At 42.6% G+C, this 19,469-nt stretch overlaps 2 protein-coding genes across 2 annotated transcripts in view; one reads left to right on the plus strand and one right to left on the minus strand.

Annotated features, from left to right (window-relative positions):
• Positions 1–4,854: 4,854 nt before the first annotated feature.
• LOC118362563 (ATP-dependent RNA helicase TDRD9-like) overlaps positions 4,855–19,469 on the plus strand; it is a 29,101-nt gene continuing 14,486 nt past the window's right edge. Inside the window, 13 exon segments of the mRNA XM_035742989.2 lie at positions 4,855–5,129; positions 11,470–11,564; positions 11,687–11,754; positions 12,268–12,489; positions 15,060–15,182; positions 17,489–17,569; positions 17,666–17,830; positions 17,919–18,022; positions 18,148–18,270; positions 18,384–18,468; positions 18,553–18,610; positions 18,717–18,821; positions 19,037–19,134. Coding sequence (XP_035598882.2) covers positions 5,005–5,129; positions 11,470–11,564; positions 11,687–11,754; positions 12,268–12,489; positions 15,060–15,182; positions 17,489–17,569; positions 17,666–17,830; positions 17,919–18,022; positions 18,148–18,270; positions 18,384–18,468; positions 18,553–18,610; positions 18,717–18,821; positions 19,037–19,134 — 1,452 coding nt within the window. The 5' untranslated portion in view covers positions 4,855–5,004.
• On the minus strand, positions 7,143–9,756 carry LOC118362566 (protein RD3-like). The gene is made up of 2 exons (XM_035742995.2): positions 9,449–9,756; positions 7,143–8,499 (listed from the first exon to the last, which is right to left on the minus strand). The coding sequence occupies exons 1-2, from the start codon at positions 9,754–9,756 to the stop codon at positions 8,136–8,138; spliced, it is 672 nt and encodes a 223-aa protein (XP_035598888.1). The 3' UTR covers positions 7,143–8,135.

A 19,469-nucleotide genomic window follows, 5' to 3' on the forward strand; every position in this document is an offset into this window, starting at 1 on the left:
CATGCGCACACACACACGCACGCACGCACACACGCACACACAAACGCACACAAACGCACGCACACACACACACACAAACGCACGCACACACACACACACACACACACACACACACACACACACACACACACACACACACACACACACACACACACACACACACACACACACACACACACACACACACACACACACACACACAGAGGGTTCCAGACTCAAGGTGATGCAGGAGTACTGTTCGCTGACTGAACATTCACAGCATACAACAAACCCTTTAGAAGGCTAAATTCCACCGTGAATCTGTTATTGTGTACACTCATTTGTTATATTTTTATCACTCCTCTGAGATCAACCCCCTCTGTTCTCCTCTTTCAGGAGGCAAGCAGCATCAACCACTCCCTCCCACTGGTGGATGAGTCCAATGGGAAGAGCAGGCATATCTGCTACAGGGACTTCAAACTCCCCTTCTTGCTTTGGGTAAATTGATTCTAAAAAGCTCTTGCTTTCTTGGCGTTCCTGCTGTGTGCTAACATAACAACTATTTTCCTGCAGGACTCTCTTGGATGTAATGCTAAGACCTAGATTATAGCCAATGTGCACCCAAGTGCTTTGGGGAAACTGAAATCAAAACAAGGTTAGTATGCAAAGTTGGGTTTATCGCAATAGTTATTAAATATGCTACTAAAACCTTTCTCCATACAGGAGGGGAAAGGGGAAACCTAGTCAGTTGCACAACTGAATGAATTCAACCAAAATGTGTCTTCTGCATATTTAACCCAACCCCTCTGAATCTTAGAGATGCAGGGGGCTGCCTTAATCTACCTAATTGGCACCCATAAGCAGTCATTGTTGGGGGTTAATTGTATTGCTCAAGGGTTAGAAAGACAGATTTCTCCACCTTGCCATCTCTGGGATTTGAACCAGTGGCCTTTCAGTTACTGTCCCAATGTTCTTAACCACTAGGCTATCTGCCGCCATGATACTGTGATACTGATTGTAATAGATACTGTATCTGTGGTTGTTCAGTGAGCATCTCCTCATGTGATTCCTTGTGCTTTATCAGGCCCTGGTCAACGAAGACATGCATGGGAACGTGAGGCAGCTACAGGCTGAGGTGAAAAAGCTGAAGGAGCAGCTAGCTCTACCCAGACACAATTTTACTTTCACCATAATAGTTTGCAGACTCATCTCACCCCCTCACATTTTCTCTCTCGCTCTCCTTTAGGTGGGAGTGGGAGCAGCCCCTAGAGCTGCAGCATTCCCTGCAGGATGCCTTTGACCAGATCCATGCCGAGGCCAAGTTTGAGGCAGACCAGTCCAGGCAGCAGCTAGAGGACAACCAGCAGGACATCATAGCTCAGCAGGCCCAAATCACTGTCAGTCAGCTCCTTTTTAAACCAACCAAGCCCGCTTCTCTGTTAAGGACATTCAGAGCCTACCTGTCTCATTTGTATGACATAACAGTTTAGCCCCTATGGAGGATTGAGTGTGATTAGTTTTTTTGATGAATATGTTGGTTGAATTGTAGGAATTGACAAAAGCTCTTCAGTCTGAAAGAACACACAAACCAATATGACCCCCCATTTGAGAGAGGCTAGAGAGAGCACTTTAGAGTGAGCTGTTCCAGACGATGGTGTGACCATGCTCTCCTTAGCCGATGTGAGCAAGACTTTTAAACAGGTGAACATTCACAAGGCCACGGGGCCAGACCAGGACGTGTACTCAGAGCATGCGCGGACCACCTGGCAAGTATCTTCACTGACATTTTCAACCTCAACCCCAAGTCATAGACTGGTCTCTCTGCTACCGCATGGCAAGCGGTACCGGGGCGCCAAGTATAGGTCCAAGAGGCTCCTAAACACCTTCTACCCCCAAGCCATAAGACTGCTGAACAATTAATCAAATGGCCACCCAGACTTTTTGTATGACTGAATTCCACCATTATGACAACGTCTGGATGGATGTTTTGTCCTCAGGTGGAGGTGTTACAGGAGGAGTTGGTCTATGCCACTAAGGAGGTGGAGCGACTCACCAAGGTGTTAGATGAGCAGGCAGGTCTTCTCCAAGCTTCACAGTATCAGACTGCCCAGAAGGAGGCTACCACTCTCCAGGGGAAGGTACCAGGCCATTTTTTCCTATGCACATACAAGAGCCACTGAAAACAAATCAAGGGCTACAGTAGCATGGAAAATGTCCGATTTTAGACCAAACAAAATAGATTGTACAATTATCTCTGTTTATGTGATTTCCCTACCTGCTTTTCACCAGTTAAAACAACAGCAAGAGGCAGTTGAGAGGACTGTCAGAGGTGAGAGTGCCAATCATGTTCCACAGTCATCCGTCATCCCTAAAGTGCTTCCACAGTTTATCGAGCTGGAGAGCCGACGCTCCTCCATGATGACTATGGAGGTGCCCCTCACTGAGCTTAACTATGAAAGGGCTGCCAACAACGAGGAGATCCAGAAGCTCAAGGTGTGGTTTGTTTACTGCATGTCATGATGAATGCTAAACATCCAATCTTGAGACACTTAATTAACACATTGATATAACACATATGGTGTTTAACTAGTCTGTGAAGATTTCCCACAGGGTCAGCTGAATGAGAAGGAAATGGTGCGAATGGAGATTCAAGCTGTTTTTGACGAGCTCTACGCCAAGCAGAACCAACTGGCTCAGAATGGGAACACAAATGGGTTAGTCCATTCAAATCTAATTTTTACCGATGGATTTTTGCAACCCAAGTGTTATCAGGCTGTTGATTTGTGAAGGGTCTGATGTATATATTTTAATTGACAGGGATGTTTTAAATGAGGCCATTCATCAGAACATCTTGAGAGAGCTGCAGGAGGAGAGGAGTGCAATGGTCTGTGTATCAATCACTCAACTCCCCTGTTCACCTGAAAATGTAGTTTTAGTCATTTGAAAATACCATTATTTGTAATAGGTGCTTTTTCATATTTCTTCATTTCCTTTAATTTGTAGAGAATAGTCATACAGAGGCTCACTGAGGCTCAGGAATGTTTTGCAAATAACACTTTGTTCTCTTATCACACATATTCTATGTGGAATATACTTGTGTAGTGTGTATGCAAATTCATTTTTTCCCCAGTATTTTTTTGTTTGTTGGTGATGATTAGACTGAAGAGTCAGGAATTGCTGTTGGCCCAGTCTCAGACCAGTGTCCAGGAGCTGAGGAACCGCTGCCTAGAGGTGAGCCGGAAGGAGCGAGACCAGGAGTGACTGCTTCAGGTGAGAAGGGCATCAGGATCTGCTGGGGTTATTGTAATTGTATGTAGTTTTTAATAAATTAAATTATCAAATGGAATGCAGAAAATTGCATCTTGCTCTAGTTGACAGGCTGAATAATTTTATGGGAGGCATCAATCTCCATGCTGCTCCATACGTGGCAATGATATCAGGCGCTGTCTTAGTCCATGATTTGTTTTAAGAGGGTCACTTTGTAGTGAATCTAGATAATGTATGGTGATTTTAGTGAGATGTCTGAATGTCGGCAAACCTGTCCCCTACCTGTCTGAGAACTGCAAGCTTGTGTACCATAAGAACCATAAGCAGAGGATTGAGTACCTGGTCAAGCTCAAAGAACACCAAACTTCAAGTGGTAATAATCATATTTAACATAGACTTTTAGTAACAAACACAATTTTTCAAGGTAAATAAAATCCTCAGATCTGAAATGAGTATCTGAGAAAATGCTTGGAGAGATTCTATTTGGCTGCGCAACATTTCTTGTTGACTGTGAACATATCCCCCAAACAGAAAGCCTTTTCACCCTTTTTTAAGTTGACCAATAACAGTGTTATTGTATCACATAATAGGATAAACAGGTCAGTACAGTACATTACCTGTTTCAAATACTGTGAATCTCTAAGGAAAATGTCTTCATGTTTTTTCAGATTTCTGTATGAATATATTTCTACTTGGGCTGGGAATCCATTGTGTATATTGTGATATGTCTAACTGTGATATGCATATCATTGGATTTGAGTATTTCACTACCTCTCTGCAGCAACTGTAGCCTCCCTGGGTCACATTCAAAGGGAGGCTGTGCCACAGGCTCAGCTGCGTCTTCATATCAGATGTTCATTTCAGCAATAAGGCCCGAGGTGGTGTGGTATATGGCCAATATACCATGGCTAAACCCCTGAGGTGCCTTATTGCTATTATACATTTTGGTTGCCAACATAATTGAGTAAAAATACATGTTTTGTCATACCTGTAGTTTATGGTCTGATATACCTCAGCCAATCAGCATTCAGGGCTCGAACCACCCAGTTAATAATTATGGTTACATCATCATCCTTCATATTGTATTATATGAATTTTGGTGGTCCATATATCATCACCCAGCCCTAGTATTTACCACAGGGGCTATCAATCACAGATACCATATGTAGGGTAGATTGTGACATGATTGAACAACTGTTATGCTGGATGAAATATATTTTATAACTGTAAATTGACTGTGTATACATTTAATCAGATCGTCATTCATAAAGGCAAATTCTGGATGTTTTCCTTGTTGATTCTGCCCGAGCAACAGATCTATTTTGTTTTTGTTAACCTCTGTATCTTGTCTAGTTGTATAGTTGTATGACCAATAAAATGTGATTTTAGTTTTAATGTTAATATTTAGTCTCACCTTTGTTCTCTAAATTCGGAGAATAGTATGGGTGGAGATAATTCCCTGTTATTGGGTCTACTACTTTTGGGTTCTGTCTACTCTTCATTACTCTGTCTTGGTAATATGGTTTATGTTAATTATATAATCGAATAAATTAATATATTTTACTTTCTTGTTTACATTAGGAGTATGAAATGACAGTAACCCTAGCTACCAGATGGGATGTTTGATTCAGACATAGAGTCAGCAGGTGTACTACTGTCACGTGTCTTTGAACCGATGACAAACTAATTTAGAATTCTACAGCAACATCCACCCTTGAAAACGTATCAGCGGTTTCTGGAGTGAACAACATATGAAACATGAAGAAAGCAATAACTGCAGAACAGATAACAGAATGGTTTACATTAGGAACCCATTTTGCTAACATTCTAATCACGGATGAAGTTCCAAAAGAAGTAAAGTTAGAGGAGTCATCAATACAGAGGTGAGTTCAGTTGGCTAGCTAGCTAGCTAACGTTAGCTAGCAAAATGTAGATGGAATTGCTAGCTAACGTTAGCTAGTTTACACATGTTCCCTTGCGCCATAGACCGTAAAGTCTGCCTGTAGTAACCAGGTTTCCCTCCAACCATTTCTATGCTATTAAAGTAGGCCAGATTTAAAAAATGCATTGACAGGCCAGATGGAAACAAACATTTTCCGGAAACTTCAAATCTGCTAGACAGTGTGGGATATTTTTGTCTGTAACTTGAATTATGATAGAAATGTAGATGGAAACATTTTCTTTTGGCAAATATTTGTAGAATAACCATATCGAAGTAAATGTGGAGTCACGTGATGACGCGTGGTCTTCTCACTAGATGTATCGGGAAAAGCATGCAGTTTCAGGCTACATATTAAATACATTTAATTTTACAGGGTGATGAGTTTAATGCACATTTTAATAAATATTGAGGGTCTTGTTCAGGTGACATGATCATCGATGATTGGCTGCCGCGCTTGTCCATAATCTCATAAACGTAGGCTATAAATGCGCTCTCGGAGCGTTATCTACTGCTGTTGTATAGAGCACACGTGTTAATACCAGAGTGGGCACACAAGCTACATAACCCAGATTTGTTTGAGAACCATCAGTAGAGTTCAATGCGATGCAAACACATTTCACTTGTATTTTTTATTCGGTACTTGGGAATTGAACCACACAATGTATTTGTATGTGCACTACGTCATTACACACAGGCTTTTGGCGGCAACAATACCATTTACAACTCATAGCTGTCAAAGATTGTGTGACACCTTCATATTATGGTATTCCAGTAAAAGAAGAACTTACATATTTAGGCATAACCATAACAAAGGATCAGAAGTCTAGAGGCTTACTAAATGTTAACCCTCTTATTAAAACCCCCCAGAATAAACTAAATCAATGGCTACAGAGGGACTTATCTTTAAAGGGTAGAGTCCTAATAACCAAGGCTGAAGGTATCTCTAGACTAACATATGGTGCTCTATCTTTATATCTTGACAGTAAAATAAGCAAGGAGATAGACCAGATGCTTTTCAACTTTCTTTGGAGAAACCGTACCCATTACATTAGGAAAACTGTTGTAATGAACACTGAGAATGGTGGACTGAATTTTCTGGACTTTACTACTTTAAATAATACTTTTAAGATCAATTGGATAAAACAATTCCTAAGAAGACCCACTTCTATCTGGAATTTTATTCCACATCATGTCTTCTCTACTTTTGGTGGCCTTAACCTCATGTTGTTTTGCAATTATAATATTGACAATGTTCCAGTGAAACGTTCTGCTTTTCATCGGCAGGTTTTCTTGTCATGGTCCTTAATTTATAAACACAAATTTTCTCCACACAGATATTATATGTGGAATAATCGGGATATATTGTATAAAAATACCTCTCTGTTTTTAGAATATTGGTTCTGAAATAATATCCTATTGGTGAGCCAACTGGTAAATGCAGAGGGTCTTTTACTCAGTTATAAAGAATTCTTATCACTTTACAAGGTCCCTGTAACACCTAAAGATTTTGCAATTGTTTTAGATGCCATTCCCTCAGGTGTTGCTATGTTATTCAGGAACATGTCAAGACCTGACCCTCAGAGCCTACCTTCTATTGACCCTGTTGACTCATCAGTAGGAAAGATTTGTTTCTCTTTGGTCCATTCAACAACAGAGCGATACGATCCTTGTTTCAGCAGGATGTTGTATCTATCTATACCTTATGTCATGCCTTATTGGAATGGATTTATTGATAATATCTGTTGGGAAAAAACTGTTTGGCTGTTGCCACACATCATACCTACTTGTTAACAAAATTAAGGAAGTTTCCTTTATAATTATTCATAAATATTATCCTGCCAACCACTATATGAAGAAGTTTAAGGAAAACATCAACTCAAATTGCTCCTTTTCTGTAATGGGGACTCCTTTGTAAGATGGTGACCACCCAGAAACAGTTGTGCATCTTTTTGGCATTGTATGCATGTAAGAAAACTGTGGCAAGACATCAGTACGTTTATAATTGAACACATTTATGAAGATTTTACACTATTGTGGAGAGATGTACTGTTTGGATTCTTTACATACAATAGAAATAAGCGGAAACATTTTTATGTAATTAATTTCATTATTTTTTTGGCCAAATTTCATATACACAAATGTAAATTTACAAACAGAAAACCACATTTTCGTACCCTACAAAAAGAAATTGAACTGTATTTTAAGACGGTTAAATGCTCTACTAACAAAAAAGCTGTTAGAATTGTAAGTATATGCATGTCCCATAAGGTCCTTGTGTAATTGTAATGTGATATTGTACCCCCTAGCTCGATTGTCTATTGTTTGTAATCTATGTATGCTTGTGTTCCCTCATGTGCTTTATGTATTGATTTGTTGTTTATAAAAAATAATAATAAAAATTTAAAAAACAATACAATTTGGTAGAAAAATCTGGGGGGAATCTTTTGCCAATTGGATGGAACCTAGAAACTTTCACACATGTTCACATTTGTTGGCTGGCTAGCTAACATATGAAAGAAATGTTGCTTTAGTTAGGTACATAGCTAGCTACATACTTTTCAGTAAATATGAGCATTATTTAGCTACTACAGTAATACTAACACAGTAAAGTAGCTAACTAGCCAGGTGCCAAAATTCCTAGGCACGGGTTGATTTATTAAACCAGTGGAATTAAGTAGCTTTCTAAGTTACAGTAAGTAGCTAGAGTAACCGAGTAGTCTATTGAGATGCACCCCCAGTCCAGTTAGCTAGCAGTATCTATTGTTGTATGTATGAATCTGCCCCCATGCAAGTGCTGGTCCAGGGCAAGATTTTGTTGCAGTCCCATTAATTAAAATGAATCTGTAACATGTTTTTTTTAAGATGACAACTCTTTCAGTCATGACCTAACAAGGATAGAAGCTAGTAAGGTCATGAGTTGGGTACTACTTTACCACCCCACCCGCTCTCACAGTGGGGTGCTGTAGGCTTCTGTGGAGTTGTGTGGCACTGGGTAGTAGTAGGGAAGGTCCCAGACCCTATGGGCAGTGAAAGGATAAGAGCCTCTCATGGTACGGTCCACATAGCCAGAGATGGTTGGGATCTCTTCTCTCTGGGGCTCACCACAGTTGGGCACAGTAGGTGTGACAAATCCCTGCTTCATTTGGTATCTGTTGGTCCAGGCCTCCATTGGCCCAAGCAGTTCTGGCTCCGGCATGTGATCCTCCTCTTCTTCCCCTTCCTCTTTATTGAGGAAGTCTCTCAGCACCTGCTTGAAGACGTACACAAGCTCCCAGGGCAGGATCTTGTTGCTGGCCAGCACGTCACGGAACCTGAGAATGAGATAGTGGGTTAATAAACTATTTAACCCAAACTGCATTATCCATAATAATGAAACTGTTTGGGCTTTCAATTATCCATTAGGTCTAGCTGACCAAATGATGCTGAAACTATTTCATCAAAGTATCATGTATTGTGTGAGGTGATAAGGCTGAGGTCGTGTTAATGTGCCCGCTCCAATCTCTAATTTTCAGGAGGACATTTTGCAAAGAAGACAAAATAAATGCAGTAAAAGAGTCACACCAAAAATATTCCCGGAATAATCGGGCGATCTTGTTACATTCCACAGGCCACAATCATCAGCCTGATCAACTCTATGTGAAGGAGACGTGTCGCGCTGCATGAGGCGAATGGTGGTCACAACAGATACTGACTGGTTTTCTGATCCACGCCCCCTACCTTTAAAAACAAAGTTATCTGTGAAATCCATAGAGAAGGGCCTAATTAATATATTTCAATTGACTGATTTCCTTATATGAACTGTACCTCAGTAAAATCTTTGAAATTGTTGCATGTTGCATTTAACATTTTTGTTCAATATAATTTACATTCATTTTTACTAGACCCATGGTGGGTTTAAAGGTTATTTAAATTATGATTCCTCTGTTAGCCCCTCAGAAATACCAAATTCAAATGTTGGGGTTTGTGTTTTTATTTTAATAGGGATATGATACTGCTAATGGAAAGCTCTTTGCCTGTGGGTTGTTTTTGCTGTGCTCAGCCCCATAGGGTCCCCTTCACCTTTGCATGATCACACCCCATGTAACCTACTTCTGTGACAATAACACAAAGTGGCTTCCCTGGCAGCTTTGCTCTACCCCCCTCTCTTTGAGACTCTTGTCTCTTTTGCCTTTTGTCATCCTGGTGTGGGGGCAGTGGCTATTTTGGACACATTTTGCTAATATGAAAAGGGTACTGAATGAAGAGTGGTGTACGATGTACCTGGAGAGCACTGTAGCGGTGTGCATAGGGTGTATCTGGGCACACAAGTGCTCCAGCTGGCGTCGCTCCGATGCGGGGATTAGCGTGCGTAAACTGGGGTAGCTGTGGAGCCAGTGGGGGTATCCTGTGGTGTTGTGGGTCAGCTTGTGTTCCTGCTCCACCTCCCGCGCCATGCACTCCCTTTCCTCCACGTGCCACAGCAGCTCCCTGATCAGTGTGCAGCTGGGTGATAACCCTGTGGACGCCCCTTCATCCTGCGCCTTTTCTCGTTCAGCACGCAACCATTTCATCCAGCTGAACAGGGGCATGACGGAGGAGTGCTGTGGCTACTGCAATGAGAAGAGAAAAAAGTGTTTTTACATCTGAAGCAAAAGTATTGACATTGCTGCAACGAGTATTGTACACTGCTGCCACGAGTGTCAAGGAATACCCCCGTTCTCCCAAAATCTGTTTTAACAGAACAATTCAAAGGATTGCAATTGTACTATTGACTGATCTGCACTCGTTGAAGACTCAACATTTTTGAAAGTGAGAAATGGATCACCTCCACACAAGCTGATCCCTGGTCCCTGACACTCTGTCATCATCAGTGCTTGATTTGCCTTCAGTGGCATACTCACTCAGGTGAGGATGCCCAGGTGTGGGTGTGTAGTAATCTCCTCAGACTGATTGTTCTCTCTGTACCTCACAGCTGAGCTACACAGAGATTTGACAGCCTGGGGTCACAGGTCATGCTACGTGAACAGAGCATGCAGTGCTGTATACTTGGCAGCAATGTCTTAAAGCACAAGAAAAATAGTTTGTTTTTGTTATTAAACCTGCCTCTCCTAGCTAATTTCTTCAAATAATACAATTGAGATTCCTGATTCGTGCCCATTGTCTAGATGAGTGCTTTTTTCTATTGTTGGAACGTTCTGATCATTGCAAATAGCCTATGTAGTGAGAAAAGAAAAGAGGAAAAAAAGCCATTGCATGGTTGGTACTTACTGTTGAATGCTGCAATGATGAGCCAGATGTAGACAGAGTGATCTAGAGAGATCAAGGCAGGCGTCTCACAGAGTACCATCTCCAGGACTCTGTCTCCATGGGTCTGTCCGTGAGGTCTCCATTCTCTGGTTCTGGCTGGACTCTGCTATCCGTCTGTAAGCAATCAAATGGTCCTCTTTCTCTCCTCTCTATACTGTGTAATTGTCCTCTTCACTTGTTCCTGTTCTCCTGTCCTCTGGACTGTTTCCAGCAGAGTTACTCACTGTTCTCCTCTGACTCAGTGCTGTCTCCTCTCCTTTCACCTCACTCTCCTATGTGCTGCTTTGTTGTAAGGTCAGCTGCTTTGTGGTTAGATGCTGAAGTGCGTGTGTAAGTCAGTCAACGCGTGTGCATATAAATGTGTGTGTGAGCTGCTCCCAGCTCTGACAGTGTGTCTGCCTGTTGTGTAGATAAAGTCTTCATCTTGCCTAGAGAGAAGCTGAGATGACTGGGACTGCTCTCCCTGCCACATTGCCCCAGGCCTGACTGGCCCAGCCACGGAATGAGAGGAGTGGGAGAGATGAAGGGGAGGGCGAGTAAGAGACAGAGGAATGTTAGAAACCGAGCAAGTAGTGAAAGGGGGATTTCAGTGCAGAGGATGGGGAGGGAGGGTGATGTGAGAAAGTAGTTCAAAAAGAGCAAGGGGGAGAACTATTTGACTTGACGAAGGCTCATTAGCATTACTCACATAACGTTACTTATTCACAGTGACAAAGCCACATTATCACCACTCACTACTAGTGTGCTTGCTGAGACAAAACACGCCATGTTTTTCCCAAGCCATTTTCAGACTGGATTCTTCACATGTCTGTTGCCCTGGAGATGGCTTTGGTTTGTGTATTTGAACATGAAGAGCCTGTTGCTGTTTAATAGTAGTCCTATGGGGGGGCGCTTTGTTTGACCTACCTTTTTTCCCTTTGATGCTTAATTGCTTGTGTGTGTGTGTTTACACTGAAATGTCAGACTTTTGATTTGACACACATGTTTCTTTATAGCCCTGCAAAAGCTTCCCAACAGCAAGGCAGTCCAAAGAGGGATGACTCAGATGGAGGACTGAGGAACAAGACAGGAAAGCCTGACTTTTTGGCGAGTGAGTTACACATTTATATTTATACAATTCATTTGGCTTCCAATTGGATGCCTTTTGTTCCTCAATGATGAAGAAAGGCATTGAGCAAACCTTTCTGTGTTACCTCATCTCTCCAACTCTAGGTTCACCTCCACCTCCATTGACCACTTATGAGTACCCCAGCTTGCCCATCACAAAGAATAGACAGGAGGTAAAATAGTTTAGTAGCCTCACGCACGCATTCAAACTGACACACGCATGCTTTTGTTCCTCCTGCCATGTCAGGACTTTTTCAGGTCATAGACTTGGTCATCAGCAACAGTTCCTCAGGTCATAACACCACTCAAGGTTTTAGAGTGTGCTTCAGATGAGCTCTGATTCTATCTGATGGAGCCATGAGTGCAACAAGAGGGGGAATTGCCCACTGAATGTCTTCACATGCACACAAGTAGGGCCATTAGTTGGCCATTGGTGAAGAGATGTGCTTTTCAGACTTTCATTTCATACTCAGATTCACGTGTATTGTCCTACAAGAGCAGAATCGGAATGTTTTAATGTTATTGTGAACATAAAAAACAGATTAGAATAATTTATTATATACTATAATTTAGATTGTTGAATCATATATTGTGTTCATCTTTAAATGGCTGCAATATGTTCTTTCATTCCTTCTACTGAGTTTGATGTGCAGTTCTGTGTTTGTGTATTGTTTGTGTATTTCCAGATCATCTCTCTGATTGAAAACAACTCAGTGGTGATCATCCGTGGAGCCACAGGCAGTGGGAAGACTACCCTGCTGCCCCAGTTCATCCTGGACTACTACAGCGAGAAGAATGCCCCTTGTAACCTCGTGGTCACTCAGCCTCGCAAAATAGGCGCCAGCAGCATTGCCCGATGGGTTGCCAGAGAGCGCAAGTGCACCCTGGGTAGTCTGGTGGGATACCAGGTTAGTGACTCAGACACCTTGTTGATGATACCATTTATATATATATATATATATATATCTATATATATATATACACTGCTCAAAAAAATAAAGGGAACACTTAAACAACACAATGTAACTCCAAGTTAATCACACTTCTGTGAAATCAAACTGTCCACTTAGGAAGCAACACTGATTGACAATACATTTCACATGCTGTTGTGCAAATGGAATAGACAACAGGTGGAAATTATAGGCAATTAGCAAGACACCCCCAATAAATGAGTGGTTCTGCAGGTGGGGACCACAGACAACTTCTCAGTTCCTATGCTTCCTGGCTGATGTTTTGGTCACTTTTGAATGCTGGCGGTGCTTTCACTCTAGTGGTAGCATGAGACGGAGTCTACAACCCACACAAGTGGCTCAGGTAGTGCAGCTCATCCAGGATGGAACATCAATGCGAGCTGTGGCAAGAAGGTTTGCTGTGTCTGTCAGCGTAGTGTCCAGAGCATGGAGGCGCTACCAGAAGACAGGCCAGTACATCAGGAGATGTGGAGGAGGGCAACAACCCAGCAGCAGGACCGCTACCTCCGCCTTTGTGCAAGGAGGAGCACTGCCAGAGCCCTGCAAAATGACCTCCAGCAGGCCACAAATGTGCATGTGTCTGCTCAAACGGTCAGAAACAGACTCCATGAGGGCCTGACGTCCACAGGTGGGGGTTGTGCTTATAGCCCAACACCGTGCAGGACGTTTGGCATTTGCCAGAGAACACCAAGATTGGCAAATCCGCCACTGGCGCCCTGTGCTCTTCACAGATGAAAGCAAGTTCACACTGAGCACATGTGACAGAGTCTGGAGACACCGTGGAGAACGTTCTGCTGCCTGCAACATCCTCCAGCATGACCGGTTTGGCGGTGGGTCAGTCATGGTGTGGGTTGGCATTTCTTTGGGGGGCCGCACAGCCCTCCATGTGCTCGCCAGAGGTAGCCTGACTGCCATTAGGTACCGAGATGAGATCCCCAGAACCCTTGTGAGACCATATGCTGGTGCGGTTGGCCCTGGGTTCCTCCTAATGCAAGACCATGCTAGACCTCATGTGGCTGGAGTGTGTCAGCAGTTCCTGCAAGAGGAAGGCATTGATGCTATGGACTGGTCTTCCCGATCCCCAGACCTGAATCCAATTGAGCACATCTGGGACATCATGTCTCGCTCCATCCACCAACATCCACCAACTGTGTGTTGCACCACAGACTGTCCAGGAGTTGGCGGATGCTATAGTTCAGGTCTGGGAGGAGATCCCTCAGGAGACCATCCGCCACCTCATCAGGAGCATGCCCAGGCGTTGTAGGGAGGTCATACAGGCACGTGGAGGCCACACACACTACTGAGCCTAATTTTTGACTTGTTTTAAGGACATTACATCAAAGTTGGATCAGCCTGTAGTGTGGTTTTCCACTTTTATTTTGAGTGTGACTCCAAATCCAGACCTCCATGGGTTGATCATTTGATTTCCATTGATCATTTTTGTGTGATTTTGTTGTCAGCACATTCAACTATGTAAAGAAAAAAGTATTTAATAAGAATATTTCATTCATTCAGATCTAGGATGTGTTATCTTAGTGATCCCTTTATTTTTTTGAGTAGTGTATATATTATATATATCTATCCCAAAAAACACATGACCATGCGTAGTATGTTACGAAGTCTGATTTGCGTACACATCCCTTGTGGAAAGAAGATGGAGAAAAAGGTGCAAGAAACCAGAATTGCATGTTCATGTTTTATAACAAGGGGCAGTGTACTGAGTCTTGCATCTCCAGCGATATTATTACCCCTTGATGAAGCTCTGTACAAAAAGCCCATTTGAAGTTTCTCTTGCAGAGGGAGGAGTGGGGTGGACACTTCCATGCCGGACTGTTTCCAGGCTGCCAAGTTTCTCTGTTTCCAGCTCTGAAACAGGAGACAGTCTAGTTATAACTCCCTGCTCCTCCTCTGTCTGCTCTCACTTGCAGAAGTGGTGATGTCACTGTTAGGCAGACAGTGAGTGAGACAGTGATGGGCTGACCTGATGAACACCTAAGTGCTTGAATCTGGGCCTTGAGGATGTATGGAGAGTAACAGAGCATTATCCACTTTCACAGTGACCTTCCCATGACACTCCTGCCATGAGGGAGGGCTGTTTTTGTACATTCCTCTGAGCATTGGCTTTGTCTGACTGTCCTAAGGATAGTGTGATGGATGTTTACAGTGCTTTCTATCTCAGTCTTTCGTTTCTTACTGAGAGTTTTGTGAAAGTCTTGCCTGAGTTTGTACTTGGATTTGAGTAGCAGGACATGAGAGCAACTCCTCAGGGAGAATAAATGTTAGGATGGGCAATTTGTCTGATCTCTGAGAGTCATGTTGTGTGCTGAATTTGTTGTGAAGGTGAGTTGTTCAACAGAATGTTTGACACCACATAGCTGGATGGATAGATAACTACCTATAGCTACAGTAGATTTTGAATCCTCACGTCTGCCTTTAGGCTTTAATGGTCTGTGTATTTTTGTGTTTATGTGCTTGTGTGTGAATATGTGTTTCTCTGTTTGTTTCAGGTGGGCCTGGAGAAGATGGTCACTGAACACACAAGACTCATCTACATGACCACTGGGGTGCTGCTGCAGAAACTGGTCGGAGCAAAGAGCCTGACTGAGTACTCCCACATCTTCATAGATGAGGTAACTGACACTGACTGGTCATCATTTCAAAGTAGTCATTTTGACTTTGATACCAGGTTTAGTATCACGATACTAAAATGGTAACAAAAAAACAAAAAAAAAAGGTATATTAGCCAAAGTCACAAAATGGCACTCGATCCAGACAGATAAACTAATCTACTGCTCTGTTCAATCATTGGGCATCTTTTGAGTTAAATTTCATCTAAAACAATTGACATTTTTCAGAGATGACCATGTATATGCATTAATTAAACAATCATACAGTCAATTTGACTTTGTTTTTACCAATCTAACTACTAACTACAACTTAATGGTAATCAGTTATTTCAATGGTAAATCAAGATGTATCCTAGGCCTATTCACAATACAGGTGAATGCATATGCAATAGGACTGTGTGCATGCATTGAGTTTTTGAGCTAGTTTTGGCTGATTTCATGGGGGTGCAGATGACAATTTGTTTCACTTCCATTTGGGACTCATTTTATTGTACTGATCAACAACAAGAACCGTCAGAGCCCTATTCACACACGCTTAGGCAGTAGATCATCTTTGGCTGATGGAGAGATGTGATGGAGAGACCAATTTAAGTGAATTAATTTGAGTTAAATGAATTTAAGTTTTTGGTGGCAATCAGCTTTGAAATCAGCATATTTAGCTTTATGGTTCGCATATTATAAACAAAGTACAAGGGTAATTAATTGATGTTAGCTTCAGCTGTAAGCTAGCAATGAAAGTCTTACCATAGATTTTTAAGACAATTTAAGTAAAAACTGTAACTAGGCCACTTAGGAACATTCAATGTTGTCTTGGTAAACCACTTGGTAAGCAATATATATTTGGCCTTGTTTTAGGCAATTGTCCTGCTGAAATATGAATTTGTTTCCCAGTGTCTGTTGGAAAGCAGGCTGAACCAAGTTTTCCTCTGGGATTTGCCTGTGCTTAGCTCTATTCCATTTCCTTTTATCCCCCCACAAAACTCCCTTGACGATGACAAGCATACCCATAACATGATGCAGCCACTGTCATGCTTGAAAAAAAGGAAGTGTTGTGTTGGATTTGCCCCAAACATAACGCTTTGTATTCAGGACAAAAAGTTGTATTTTCCAAATGTTTTGCAGTATTACTTCAGTGCCTTATTGTAAACCGGATACAGGTTTTGCAATATTTTTTATTCTGTACTGGCTTCCTTCTTTTCACTCTGTCATTTAGGTTAGAATTGTGAAGTAAGTACAATGTTGTTGATCCATCCTCAGTTTTCTCATATCACAGCCTTTCAACTCTAATTCTTTTAAAGTCACCATTGGCCTGATGGTGAAACCCTAATCAGGTTTCCTTCCTCGCTGGGCAACGGAGTTAGGAATAGCACCTGTATCTTTGTAGAGACTGGGTGTATTGATACGCCATCCAAAGTGTAACTAATAACTTCATCATGCTCAAAGGGATATTCAATGTCTGCTGTTTTGTTTTTACCCATCTACCAATGGGTGCCCTTCTTTGCAAGGCATTGGAAAAGCTCCCTGGTCTTTGTGGTTGAATCCGTGCTTGAAATTCACTACTCGATTGAGGGACCTTACTAATTAATTGTCTGTTATGTGTGGGGTAGTAATTTAAAAATCATGTTAAACACTATTATTGCACACAAGAGTCCATGCAACTTATGTGACTTGTTAAGCATATTTTTACTCCTTCATTTATTTAGGCTTGCCATAACAAAGGGGTTGAATAAGTATTGACTCAACACATTTCAGCTTTTCTTCTTTTATTAATATGTAAAATTGTAAAAAAACAAACATAATTCCACTTAGACATTATGGGATATTGTGTGGAGGCCAGTGGCAAACAATCTAAATGTAATCCATTTAAAATTCAGGCTGTAACACAACAAAATGTGGAAAAAGTCAAGGGGTGTGAATACTATCTGAGGGCACTGTATAAAGAGAAGAGGAGCTACCGGTATCTTACTGCATTGTAAAGTGTTCTGTGCAGCACGAGTGGGGAGCTAACATGAGGCAAACCCCGACTCCCAGTGCAGGCTACTAGTAATGAGTAAGTGGAGCAGGTATGGTGCACACCTCTGCTAAAGGGGGATCGGCTGCGCTGATAGACAGAGTTTGTGAGACACATTTGACAGAAGTACCGAAAGTAACAATTCTAGACACTATTTCAAAGTAGTCTACAGATATGAATTGATTGGTAATGATGATGTCCTATCTGGCGTACATTGTGTCTCTTAGTAGCCAGTAACATATTTTTACCATGGCAAGGATGAGCCAGTCAGTAAGCAGGGTGGTTCTGTATGTTTCAGGTCCATGAGCGGACAGAGGAGCTGGACTTCCTTCTATTGGTTGTGAGGAAGCTCCTCCATTCCAACTCTCGTTACATCAAGGTGAGCCCACGCTTCTCATCTCAGCATTCACCACCATGTGATCCTAAACCGTACTGACTGAACAGACACACACGCCTCCCTTCCCCCTTTATGCAGGTCATCCTCATGTCAGCCACCATCAACTGCAGGGAGTTTGCGGAGTACTTTGGCACCCCCATCCGCAGCCAGATGAACCCAGCCTATGTGTTTGAGGTGGAGGGGGCTCCCTACGCCATTGAGGAGTTCTACCTGGAGGACCTCTGCAGCCTGATTCCCTACAGGGTGAGAGGGGGAGAGCCAAGCCTAGTCTGTGGATGTAGCTGGTACTCATGGTTTAGACTAACCTAACACTGTGTCTATTAACTATCAGGTGGATACCCGCCGTCCAGATGACCCTTACATCACTGTGGAGATGTACAACGTGGCTGTCAGCCTTATCCAGAGTTTTGACGAGCTAGAGGCCAAAGATCAGAGGTGAGGGGTCAACAGCTTTACTCTTCATCTTAGCTCGCTTGATAAATAAACCATACTATTTGTTAATTACTTAGATGATTGACTTAGATGTCTTATAGTTGTCCTGGTGTGTTTGTGTATTTCAGCAGTAGGACTGCGAGGGAGGGAGGCCTGTCTCTGCCAGACCGGGGCAGTGTGCTGGTGTTCCTCCCTGGTCTGGGTGAGATCCACTACATGCAGGAGGCTTTGTCCAAGCTGGTGCGCAAGAGGTGGGTGCTGTGTGTGTACATGTGCACTTTCAGTGGTGGCGTCTCTGGAGCGTGACTGGTAGTGTCCGGTGCATAGTAGAAACTTGATGGGGCTGTTATGGTGTATGTTTCAGACTGCAGGTGTACCCACTCCACTCCTCTGTCACTCTGGAGGAGCAGAATGGGGTGTTTCTGGTGCCTGTCCCAGGATACAGGAAGGTAACTATCACACCACAACCCAGTCTACTGAATAGGACTTCTATAATGCAAAGGGTTTTTGATGTTTTGTCTCTGTCTCAACAGATCATCCTCTCCACCAACATTGCAGAGAGCTCCGTTACGGTCCCAGATGTCAAATATGGTGTGTGTTTTCATTTTCACAATGTTTATAGACCTTCCTTGCTATATGTACTGCCGTACTGTATTCACTCCACATGTCTGAGTTTGTGACGTATTCCTGTTGACAGTGATTGATTTCTGTCTGGCACGACACATGGTCTGTGACAAAGAGACCCATTACCAGTCCCTCCGCCTCACCTGGGCCTCCAAGACCAACTGCAACCAGCGTAGAGGTACAGTACAGCAGGGTTCCTGGGGCCCCCCTGGGTGCACATTTTGTTTTTTTGCCCTATCACTACACAGCTGATTCAAATAATCAAAGCTTGATGATGAATTGGTTATTTGAATCAGCTGTGTAGTGCTAGGGCAAAACCAAAATGTGCACTCAGGGGGAGAATTAGAATGGCCACTGAGGATTTGTGACTCACGTCTCCTCTGTCCCTCTTAGGCAGGGCTGGGCGAGTGTCTATGGGCTACTGTTACCGGCTGGTGACCAAGGAGTTCTGGAGGAATGAGATCCCAGACTATGTGGTTCCTGAGATGGTGGTAAGAGAGTCGAACATTAGGTCAGCCCTGATGGCAAAGAACCAAGCTCATAACTATGATCGCCAGTATGATGTTTAACAACTGCAAAGTTGATGGATTTATTTGTTGATGGATTGATGCACTGTGTGTGATTACTGAAAGACAAGGCATGCTACTCTACTAGACCTACATTGAGTGTACAAAACATTAGGAACACCTGCTTTTCCCATGACTGATCAGGTGAAAGTTATGATTCCTTATTAATGTCACTTGTTAAATCCACTTCAATCAGTGTAGATGAAGGGGAAGAGACACTTGAGACATGGATTGTGTATATGTGCCATTCAGAGGGTGAA

Source organism: Oncorhynchus keta, chromosome 29, assembly GCF_023373465.1.
Source record: "Oncorhynchus keta strain PuntledgeMale-10-30-2019 chromosome 29, Oket_V2, whole genome shotgun sequence".
NCBI classification, from domain to species: domain Eukaryota; kingdom Metazoa; phylum Chordata; class Actinopteri; order Salmoniformes; family Salmonidae; genus Oncorhynchus; species Oncorhynchus keta.

Bases quoted from the DNA above. Each gene is read 5' to 3' on its own strand.
- LOC118362566 (XM_035742995.2), bottom strand. From the start codon at position 9,756: ATGCCCCTGTTCAGCTGGATGAAATGGTTGCGTGCTGAACGAGAAAAG. The intron at 8,500-9,448 runs GTACATCGTACA...TCTCATTCTCAG, and splicing joins ACCGCTACAGTGCTCTCCAG to GTTCCGTGACGTGCTGGCCA.